Below are 11,176 nucleotides of genomic sequence, written 5' to 3'. Positions count from 1 at the left end.
GGGGGAGGGGGTAGTGGGAGGGCTAGAGATGTAAAGTCACAGCTTTGGCTACCACAAATGAAACAAATGAAGGCTCCAGTCTATATAAATGGTAGCTAAATTTCATTTGGTTCTGTGCCAGGCTTTGACGATAACCTAGGCTTAAATAATCTCAAATTAAAACAGAACCATCAGGGCAATGATAAATACAACTCCAAATATAATTACAGGTTCACTGTAATTTTCACTGAGGGGGACAAAGCAAAATAAAGTAATAAATCGAGACCACAGACTCCAGTCAACAGAGATGTGAATTTTAATTCCAACTCTGTTGTGTGCTATTTGATCATGGAAAAGTTATTAAAACTATCTGAATATTAATTCCCCCCTTTGTGAAATGAGGACGCCATGACTGACTTCAGGGGATTGTTCTGGAAAACTGTGTTCGGTTAGCTTGGTGTGCGGCACACAGTGAGTGCTCAGTGAGCACAGCAACTGTCACTACCATGTCGCTCCCCTAAGGAGACAGCTCATTATTGGTTTTAGAAATTAGATGTTGATGCTTCAAAAGGTCATTGGAAGATCAGCCCAATCAAATTCGTACCCGGTCAGAACTCCAGAGCCCTGTCCTGTCAGACTGACTGCCCACTCTCGCAGTTTAAAGTGACACCGTCCTTCTGGCGGACTGTGAGGCACAAACATCCTTCTCCAACCTTCCACACAACCTGCTGAACAAAAGTAACCCAATCAGGTTCTTCTGGTTGGTTTCCCTTTCCCGCCAGCTGTCAGCTTTTCAAAAGAAAAAGCTCCAGCAAGGTGGAGGTGTCCTCTACACTCCCCAAATCAGGCTGCATTTATTTATCGTATCCTGGGTTTTCTCCATGGATGACCTATTTCTTAATTCCGCCTGCCCCTCCTGATACATAAAAGCCTCATTGGTCTCCCTTTGAGAGGAGACAGAAAAGGAGGAAGTAATGAAAATCAAAGTGAAATAAAGTAGACCTAAGATAGTAAATGAGCACAAGAGACCCGGACCTTAGAAACCCGAGGACCTTAGAGACTCTTTTCTCAGGCAGAGGTTGAATGCTTTCTTGTAGAAACTAGCTTCATTTCGAAGCTAGCTAGCTAGTAAGTCCAGTTACAATGAGGGGGCTGCTGTGAGACCATGGCTAAGCTCACCATTAAGTGAGCTGACAGGACAATTTAAGATTTCCCTCCCCAATTATGTAACTCAGGGGTCTCTATGCAACATCACAGTTGAGAAAGTGTTCTTGGCCAGAGAACCAGCATGGTGTCCTCATTTCTGAGGAACACTGCTTCCTGACCACATACTCTGGCCCCATGGTAGGGACTGCAGAGCAGCTCATAACCTGCTAACAGCAGCAAGACCCGTAATAGTGGCAGCCACAAACTTCCTGAGAGCTGATGTTTCATGTCTCCCACTTAATCCTCACTCTAAGACTGCGAGAGGTCTTGCCGCCCCATTTTAGAGATGAAGGACCTGAGGCCCCCTGACGTTAAGTAGCTCATCCAAATCCACGTGGTAGGGCTGGGATTCAAATCTTTATGATGTAATCTTTACGATGCCAGTACTGGACTACGCTCTCAAAATCTTGAACTCCAAAGTGCGCCGTTAAAGGGCATATCTGTGCCCTGCCTTTTATTTTTAAATTATTTCACTGCGCAGTCTTCTTACAGATGTATTTTTTTATTTTTAAAGATTTGATTTGAGAGTAAGCACAAGGAGGGGGAAGAACAGAGGAGGAGGGAGAAGCAGACTCCTGATGCGGGGCTTGATGCAGGACCCTGAGATCGTGACCTGAGCTGAAGGCAGATGCTTAACTGACGGAGCCACCCAGGCATCCCTCATGGATGTACTTTAAAACATAATTTGGTTCCTTCAAAACAGCTTAGTGTTGGTCTTGGGTTGATAACTGTTGAAGCTGAGTGATAGGTATACGGAGGTTCATTATATAATTCTACTTTTGTTATGTTTTTGACTATCTCTAATAAAAAGTTTGGGTGGTTTTTGTTTTGTTTGTAATTTTTGAATTCACTCTTTGGAAATTTGTGGGAGTCAATACGAATTGCTGGAGTGAGATTTCAACTCTCCTTGATCTCACTGAGCTACAATAACCCTAACCACCTTCTACGAACAAGCAACTCCAGGACTGTCCCTCCTACGTGTTTGCCCGGCCTTGTCACACTGCTGCCGGTGCACCCACGGCGGGGGTGTCGGTCCCCAGGTCCCCAGGCAAGACCTGGCTGTTCAGAGTGACTTTCAGATGAAGGCAGAATTTTTCCCAGCCTCCACCCCACCCATGAAGCATGTGTACTGGGGTGTGGTAGATTTCTCAAGAGGCGGCAGGCTGCTGAGGAAGGCGGCGCCTGGCACCTCCACTGGGCTTCCTTACCTGTGACAGCTACCTAAGAAGTTTTTAGATAGAAAGATCGGGTTGGTCAGGACCACACCTCTGAACTTGCCAGATTAAAAAAAAAACAAAAAAACAAAAAAACCCAAGTAACAACCAAACAAAAAACCCACAACATCCAGGCGAATAGTTCTAGTTTTCTTACCTGTACCTCTTTTCCATCAATGACTTTCATTATTTCAATCCCTCTATTATTATTTTTTTATGATGTTATCCACTTAGGCATAATTCCCTGGCTAAAAACAGGAAATAAGGGGCCACAGGGAAAAAAAAAAAAAGGAGGTGAACAGGTCATAATAATCCTTCCTGCTTTTACCTGTCACTCCCACAAGACAAACAGGCAGGCAGCACGTCGAACTCCTCCCTTTCCTGAAGGAAGGGCCAGACTGCGGGATGGGGGCCACCCCTGCTCCGCTAGGAAAAGATCAGGAAATTTTGGCACTAGCTTCACAATGGACAGGTATCCTTTTGCATAATGAAGTTTTCCTTCTTATGACAAGAGAAGCTTCACTGGAAAAGGCTGGCATGTTCCTGAGTTGGGTCTCCTTGGTTAATGTTTCCGTTGTGAGGTCTAAGCCTGGTCCCGGAACCCTGAAGGTAAAGGGCACAGCAGTGTCACCCAGCACAAACAAGTAAAATGAAAGTAATTTTTCCCTTCACAAGTAAGGGGGAAACAAAATACTAAAAGCTGAAAATAAAGCAACAAACAAAACGGGTGAATGCATAGTAAAGAAAATAAGCCAAAGGAAACAGATAATTACCTACATAACATATCCTAGAAAAATTTAAGCACACCCTCTCTTCTGTCTACCACATTCCCCCAAAGCTAGGATGAATTGAGTGGTAAAGGGTGGGCTTTATATGAAAACGAACAAAAAATACCATTCGAGTTCTATTGTTCTTTAGTATCAAGATTACTCTTCTTAAATAAAGCCAATTTGCTTATCCATCAGTTCATGAGTTTAGTGGTATCATCTTCATAGGCCTAAAGCCTAAAGTATGCCAAAATGTTAAAATGGAAAAAAACTAAACCGGGATTCACAAATTGGGGAGCAAGGTATAAAACTGACTAGCCAAAAACCAATTCCATGCCATGGTACTTCCAACTCAATAAATAGATTTTAAAATATACACATATATACAAATAACTTAAAAAGCAAAGTGAACACAGTAAATTAATGCATAACAGTAATAGAAAGGTGTATTTGGGTGGTTGAAAACAGGTTTCTACAGAGTCCAACTGGCCAGAAAGCCAGGATCCAAAGTTATTAGCAAGAGGAAGGCAGTTCTGGGGTCTGTGCTATGCGGCACAACGGCAAGCAATTAACTCAAAACTCACTAGTAGTTTAGATATTTAATGGGTGGGAGCACATCGTCAAAAAACGCAGCTACATCTGAACACAGAAGGTGATAATTACTTTTAAAAAGTTGTATGGTTAATTCCAGGGTGATTTTATTTCATGGAGAGAAAACAAAAAACCAACAGTATCATGATTTTCCTAGATACCACATAGTGACTAGTACTTTCATTCCTTTTTATGACATTATACCCCCCCCCAAAAAGGGAAAGAAATCAATAGAAACATACCAAAGCATACCCCCATGCCCCTTAAATTAGCAGATTTAAAATTAAAACTGGAAGCAAGTATTTGTTATACTCTATTTACAAATTAAATTGCACTTACAAAGATAGCAACATTTCTAATATGGTTATTTTGCTTTATTGTGGTTTTATATCCAATATAAAACTTTTAAAGCTTTCTTCCATAAAAATCATACTTTCTTTTGCAGTACATAGTTAATTTATCCACTGAATTTCTGAACCAGTTTTCTCCTTTTGTGCTTTTCTGCTCTATTTTATTTTACAAATGGCATATACCTTCCCAACAGGTACAATCAAATGCTGCACTCATTACAAAAGACTCATTCATAAAAAGTTAAAGTGTAAGACATGAAATATTAGCAGTCTAATCCTTTGGTTCCTCTTTTTAAAAAAAATCTACTGATAAAATTTACAAATTGGTGGTAACTCTTCTTTTTGGTTAAAAACAAATCCACCGGGTAGATTACTGATTAAAATCCAACACTGCTTTAAAAGTACCACACTCCTAGTCTCATCTCACTGCTCAACGATGCCCCTGCGTACAATTGGTTTGACATGATTCGGGATACAGTAAGGCACAAGTGGGTGGTACAAATGAAAACAAATACTTTAGGACTGTTTTGTTTTGTTTTGTTTTGTTTTTCCTGCACAAATGCTAAAATATGTACCGTTTCCAAGATAAAATAACAAAGAAGAAATACACATTTTTTGTTACGAAATACCTATACAAAATTTTTAAATTTACACCATCTGAGCTGCCAAAAAGTTTTTTAAAAAAGGATCAATTATGCGCCGTACATAAAACTATCTCTCATCAGTAGGTCCAAGAGAACTTGGGCTCAAAATGTCCCAGCACTTTATGGGAGGGAGGAGGATCAACAAAATTTCCCTTCCTGCGCTCCCTTACCCCAACATAAGACAGAAACAAAGATCAGGTGTTTACAGTAGTGTATTCTACTTATGACAAATGACTGGAAGTCAGGGGAGAGGCGACATACCGGGGGCGCACTGGTGCCCTGGCTGGCTGAGGAGCCGGAGTAAGGCACTTCCATGGGGAGAGCAGCAGCCCAGCGTGCGACCTGGACCGTGATGCGCACGCGCCAACGTTCTGGGGCCGTGATGCGCACGCGCCCACGTTCCGGGGCGGTGACATGCACGCACACACGTTCCAGGGCGGTGATGTGCACGCACACACGTTCCGGGGCGGTGACGTGCACGCACACACGTTCCGGGGCGGTGACGGGCACGCACAACGTTCCGGTGAAGCCCCAGGGCCACGCGCGCGGCTCCTGAGGAGGAGACAGGATCTCAACAGCAGGGGAAGACACGGGAGGTAAAACTCGGAGGTGAAGTTCTATACAGAAGTGGTCACTCGGTCAATGGCGTGATTGACCTCGTTTTTGTTTGAATCCAGTCCTTTAGCAGCATTCATGTCATTCCGTAAATTCTCCACTGTCTTTTTCATGTTCTTTAGCTCCCCTGGGTGTGGAGTGGCTCGCCGCAGAAGTGTTCTCTGAAAGCAAGCAGGGGAGTGAGTGTGTGGGTTTTATGTCATTACTCTTTCAACGGGCAGCTTCAAGGTGGGGGCACTCGGGGACAAAGCCTCCCTTCTCGGGATGCAGGCGCTCGGAGGGGGCAGAAGCGCCTCCTCGGGAGCCCCGCGTGCTGCTTATCAGCTGCTCACTGGCAGTTCAGGGAGATGAAGGTGTCACGGGCACCTTATCTGGTCCACCTAGAAGGGTTACCTTCAGAATACAAGAATACTCTGTAAAATGTAAGATTAGTGTAAGATAAAAATTAAGTTCCATGAAGGGCAAGGAAACAAAGATTTTTAAGATGTTGGTGTGGGGTGTGAAGAAAGAAAAAGATAAAGGGGTAAACAAATTCTAACTTACAATCATTGCCGTGGTCTATCAACTATCTGAAGTGGATCTGGCTTCCTTCAACATGGAGGCATGGGAGTGGAAGGAAAAGGGAAGCCAGAGAGAGAAGAGCTTCTTTTCTTGGCTGCTATGTGTGTTATTTTTATTTACTAAAGAGAGTTCACATTTTTCTAGTAAAGGCCACAGTGCTGGGAGTGAAGTGTTCGGGAAGGGACAATCTTTAAAAAAAAAAAAACTCTTATTTGACCTATCAGGTGCTCTCTGGCTCCTAAGACAGCATTTCTGTCTTATAAATGGCCTGTCCAAGGAGTTTCAGGAGGAGGAGCCTAAAGCGCGGTGACACAACAGTCAAGAGCACTACTGAGACAGTGAAGGAACCGGTGAATTCCTCGTCCTCCAGCAAACCACCAGGTAAGCACTGAGGGCTCCTTTCTGCTGAAGTCACTTTGTTGTGCCTAATTCCCATTCTGTGCTCCATTACTGTAAACATAAAATCCCATTTGGTGACAGCTGGAATAACAGACACCACAGCAGTCATTTAAAAGCCACCTTTGCTTTGGGGGCTGTAGGTACTCCCTCTTAGTTCTGCTTATGAAAATCTCAATTAGCACAAGGCGTTTAAGAAGCCAAAGTCAACCTGTAGTAATATTTCAAGAGTTGTCACAGACTCCTGAAGATGTCAGCTGGCCGATAGACATTTTTAAAGTGTGGATAGAGTAAGGCTAAGTAATACCTTCAAATCTATTCCTGATTTTTTTAATGAAAACTTGTAAATAAACCCAACTAAGATCACAAGCACTTCGCTTGAGGGTGAAGAGAAGAATGATTAATTACATAAAGGACAGAGAGAAGCACAGCTCCATAGAAGGCAAGCCAAGTAGCACTCTGAAGTGTGAATGGAGTCATTGCTGTACACCTCTAAATGGTGGTGGGGAGGAGACTTCATTCACCAAGAACAACAAAAACAGAAAACAAATTCCTGGCACGTGGGTGGCTCAGTTGGTTAAGCATCTGCCTTGGCCTCAGGTCATGATCCCAGGGTCCCAGCACTGAGTCCCGCCTGTGGCTCCTTGCTCAGTGAGGAGTCTGCTCCTCCCTCTGCCCCTCCTAGTGCTTATACACTGTCTCTCTCTCTTGCAAAAATAATTAAAATCTTAAAAAAAAAAAAAACAATAAAAAAGGGGGAAAAAACCCAGAGCAAATTCCCAGTTCACCGGAGGCGAGAAAGGTTGCTATCAAAAATAAGGAACAAGAGTATAAGCTATTCCAAGAAAAAAATCCCAAAAGGTCCATTTGCTTTATATACATTTGGTAAATCAGTACCTAGAAATACCTGATTTTGTCTTCTAAAAAATTCTTACATGCTGAAGACTAAGCAGAGAACAGACAATTTGGAATTAAAAGAAATCGTTATTAGGTGCCACTATTGGTCTTAGAAAGCTTTTAAATTTTGCATTTTCAGGGAGGCCAACAACCTCCATTTCCATACCGTTTCATTGTCTTCTTCATCTCTCTCATCTTCCAAAAATCGGATTGCACTGACTCTGTTCACTGCACGCTCATTCCAGGCATCATCCGGAACATCATTCACCAAGCTCTCCAGTGCCCCACAGCGAGGCAGGTTCTCTGTCATGACAAATACCACATCAGCTGGGAACTTGAGTTTGTGTGACTGGTAACTGCTATGTAGTATTTCAAAAAAATTAAAAAGAAAAGAATCTAGGACAGGGTTACCCTTTTTTTTTCAATGTTGCATAATTCTATTTGAGATCATATAAAATATCTGCCAAACTAATGTTTAGTATATCATCACAGAATGTCATCATAATTTATAGACTCCTTTTCCACAGTTCTTTTCTATATGCTAACTTTAAAAACTTTATTGTGGTGAGGGGGTGCCTGGGTGGCTCAGTCAGTTAAACATCCAACTCATGATCTCAGCTCAGGTTTTGATCTCAGGGTTTTGAGTTCAAGCCCCCCGTTGGGCTCCATGTTGAGTATGGAGCCTACTTAAAAAGAAAAAACAAAAAACCAAAAAACCTTTCTCATGACACTGATGTAGTTGTACTTGTTGGACTACAGTACTTTCCTTAGTAACACTTCTGCTTAAAAGCTCCTCTAACAAGGTTGGGATTGGCAAAATTGCTTTGGGGCTTTTCCACCTAGGGGATTCCTGTTCTCCCAGTGCACTCTAGTTCTCTTTTATCAAACCAATAATGGCAATTTCATGTTAGTGTGAATATTTTTTAAAACCACACATAATTTCTAAAACAAAGATATAATGACTTAAAATAACAGACTGGTTTAAAAACTTTTTGTTTGGAGGCACCTGGGTGGCTCATTCGGTTAAACACTGACTCCTCATTTCAGTTCAGGTCATGATTTCAGGGCAGTAAGATCAAGTGCCAGTCAGGTTCCACACTCAGTGTGAAGTTAGCTTGAGATCCCACTCCTTCTCCCTTTGCCCCTCCCACTCCTGCTCTATCTCTGTAAAATAAATAAATAAATCTTTAAAAAAAAAAAATAAAAAGCCTGTTTGTCAGTGGTGTTCAATACTAATCCTCTAAACCATCAGTTTGGATTTTAAGGGACTCTGTCAACTTTTTTAAGAGTACTTGTGTTTTCAGTCTTAGCGATAATTCAAATACAAAAGGCTATTTAAGAAATTTCAGATATGATAAGCAGGTGTGAGGGGTACTTTTTTTTTGAAGGTACTGAGGAAAGAACCTTCCCAGAGGACATCCACAGTGACCTCACCCAGGCTGGCTCTAGGGGCACATTAGACAAATTACAGACGCACATGGGAGTAAGAGGTCTTATGGGTAGGTATTAGCTGCTACTTATTCTCATAGCCATATGAGTATTGTTCTTAATTTCACCTTGGCAAGTAGGTTCAGAAGGCAGCTGAGGAAGCAAGACACAGGTCAAAATCTTCTCTCCTGTGGTGTGGTCTGTGTCCGTCTGGAATGTGAGTAGGGGCTGCGACTGGTTGTCAGACAACCACAAAGCCTTCAGCTTCAAGGCAGTCAGGGATAAAGGCAGATGTAACAGCCTAATTTAAAGCAAAAGAAGACATCAAGGTCTCAGATTTTATAATTACATCAATTCCTATCAACACAGAAAGAAAATAAAAACATTACAAAGAACCTCCTGGGATTGGATTCAACATGGAACAAGATACTGTGTTTATAATAAAAACCTTCAGTGTACTCTTTGTGAGCACACTCAGTTTGTCACTGTGCTTCTGCTGTCCTCTCTCTCATCAGCACCTCTGGCCACAGGGCAAAACATTAGGAGGTTTCGATTTAAAGAGAAAAAAAGCCAGTGTGACCATGGAAGGACACAGTAGCAGGAGTTCTTACTGAGTCAATGGCAACAGCTTCCCTGACGAAGACCTGTTTTCAGTAGCACCTGGCAAAAATGAGGAAGAGTGGAAGGAGATTCCTGGGGTGCTGAAGAGTTTAAGTGGCATAATAAAGATGAAAACATTTTCTTCCTACGCTGCATTTTCTTTGTCTAAGGAGATTATTTTAGGTATCCATCTTAAGCTTGTATCTTCTAGTTTCTAGAAACTTCCACTTCCCTAGACTCCTATGGGATAGTTAATGTCCACTTCACATTGTTTCAGTTTCAAGTGAGATCATATGTATTAAAGCACTTTAAAAACTGTAATGTGGGGGCGCCTGGGTGGCTCAGTGGGTTGAGCCACTGCCTTCGGCTCAGGTCATGATCTCAGTGTCCTGGGATCGAGTCCCGCATCGGGATCTCTGCTCAGCAGGGAGCCTGCTTCCTCCTCTCTCTCTCTGCCTGCCTCTCTGCCTACTTGTAATCTTTCTCTGTCAAATAAATAAATAAAATCTTAAAAAAAAAAAAACTATAATGTGACATCTAAAGATTAATTCTATATTAATGTTTGCACACATGTCTGACAAAGTGACTGTACCCAGTTAACTCTATTTAGCAAAAACCAGCACCAGGAGTCACATACATTTGTATTCACCAAAAGACTACTTTAGTGCGGTGGTTCTTAACCAGGGACGCTTCTGCCTCAGGGCCATCTGGCAATGTCTGTAGACATTTCTGGGTGGTACTCTTGGCATCTAGTAGGTAGAGGCCAGGGATATTGCTAAATATCCTATAATGCTTAGGAGAGCCGCCACATCAAAGAATTATCTGGCTCAAAATGCTAACAACGGCTGGGGGTGAAAAGACTGCTTTAGTAAAAACCAATGCCTTATACAAGTCTACTAATGCACTATGAAAACAACCAAACCTCTGCAGATACCAGGAATTTATGGTTTAATGAATCTAAGGTTGTATTTGATCAAGTATTTTTACTCTAAAGATGGCTCCATGTGCATTAAATTATAATCTCAGCAGTGACTTTACAAGCTGGACAGGAATGAGCTGACTGCATTCTGTGAGCCACAAGATAAGACACATTTTCTTAAAGAAATCCTTGGCCCATGAACTCCATGAAGAAATCATATGGCAGCAGGTATTGCTGGAGCTGTTTTATGAACTTGGACATCTGTCTCCAGTTTAACACATGTGGGAGGTCTACATATACATCTTACTTACTGAGAGATCAATCAATACTGCATTATCAGACATAGATGCCACCCTGAATGGGCAGGCTTAAGGAAAATTAATTCGAACTCTATGTAGGGATATGAAAAGAAGTTGTACTCCAATATTATTAAACTAATCTAAATAAAATGTAAGCACAGAATGTTGTTACTTTAACAAATGAAGTAAAAATTATATCAAAGAGTACGTGGAGAGTGTTAACAACAAATGCATTATTAACAAACTTCCAAAGAACAAATTAATATCATTTACAACATACTTCCAATATATGTTATAGAGAAGACAAAATATTTTCTTTTTCTAACAATTAGTCCAGCAAAGGTTGGCCCATCCCACGCATATGTATTGGGTGCAGTACTGAGTCAGTGGAATTGTACCTTACATGGGAGTTAGGTTCTAGAGTTAATGCATCCATGAGACCTGCATATGTTAAAGTACCCTTGAGAAGTCTCTGTGTATCGTATACTCTAGTACTTTGCTAATAAGGGTCAAACAGTGAGAAATACATATTTTTAAATCCTAGAATCTACCGAGTTCAGTGACAGGGTCATACCATGAAGGATGCCCAAGGGATGTGAGGAAGCAGGCCTTTACAGCTCCACTTCCTATTTTGAGATGTTGGGTCTTTGAGTGAGATAGAAAGTGAAATCTCATGCTTCTACAACAAATTATTCCTGCCTCTGCCTAAA

At 41.7% G+C, this 11,176-nt stretch overlaps 1 protein-coding gene across 2 annotated transcripts in view; it reads right to left on the bottom strand.

Annotated features, from left to right (window-relative positions):
• Window positions 1-3,750: 3,750 nt before the first annotated feature.
• Window positions 3,751-11,176, bottom strand: part of LRRC1 (leucine rich repeat containing 1) — a 128,273-nt gene continuing 120,847 nt past the window's right edge. For both annotated transcript variants that reach the window (XM_044252998.1, XM_044253009.1), the window contains exons 12-14: window positions 8,777-8,949; window positions 7,387-7,523; window positions 3,751-5,527 (exon numbers count right to left, since the gene is read on the bottom strand). In XM_044252998.1, the coding sequence (XP_044108933.1) occupies window positions 5,369-5,527; window positions 7,387-7,523; window positions 8,777-8,949 (469 nt within the window). In that variant the 3' untranslated portion in view covers window positions 3,751-5,368. The remainder of the gene's footprint in view (window positions 5,528-7,386; window positions 7,524-8,776; window positions 8,950-11,176) is intronic.

The sequence above is a fragment of the Neovison vison genome, chromosome 1 (genome assembly GCF_020171115.1).
Source record: "Neovison vison isolate M4711 chromosome 1, ASM_NN_V1, whole genome shotgun sequence".
NCBI classification, from domain to species: Eukaryota; Metazoa; Chordata; class Mammalia; order Carnivora; family Mustelidae; genus Neogale; species Neogale vison.
This window is presented reverse-complemented; position numbering and strand designations above follow the sequence as displayed.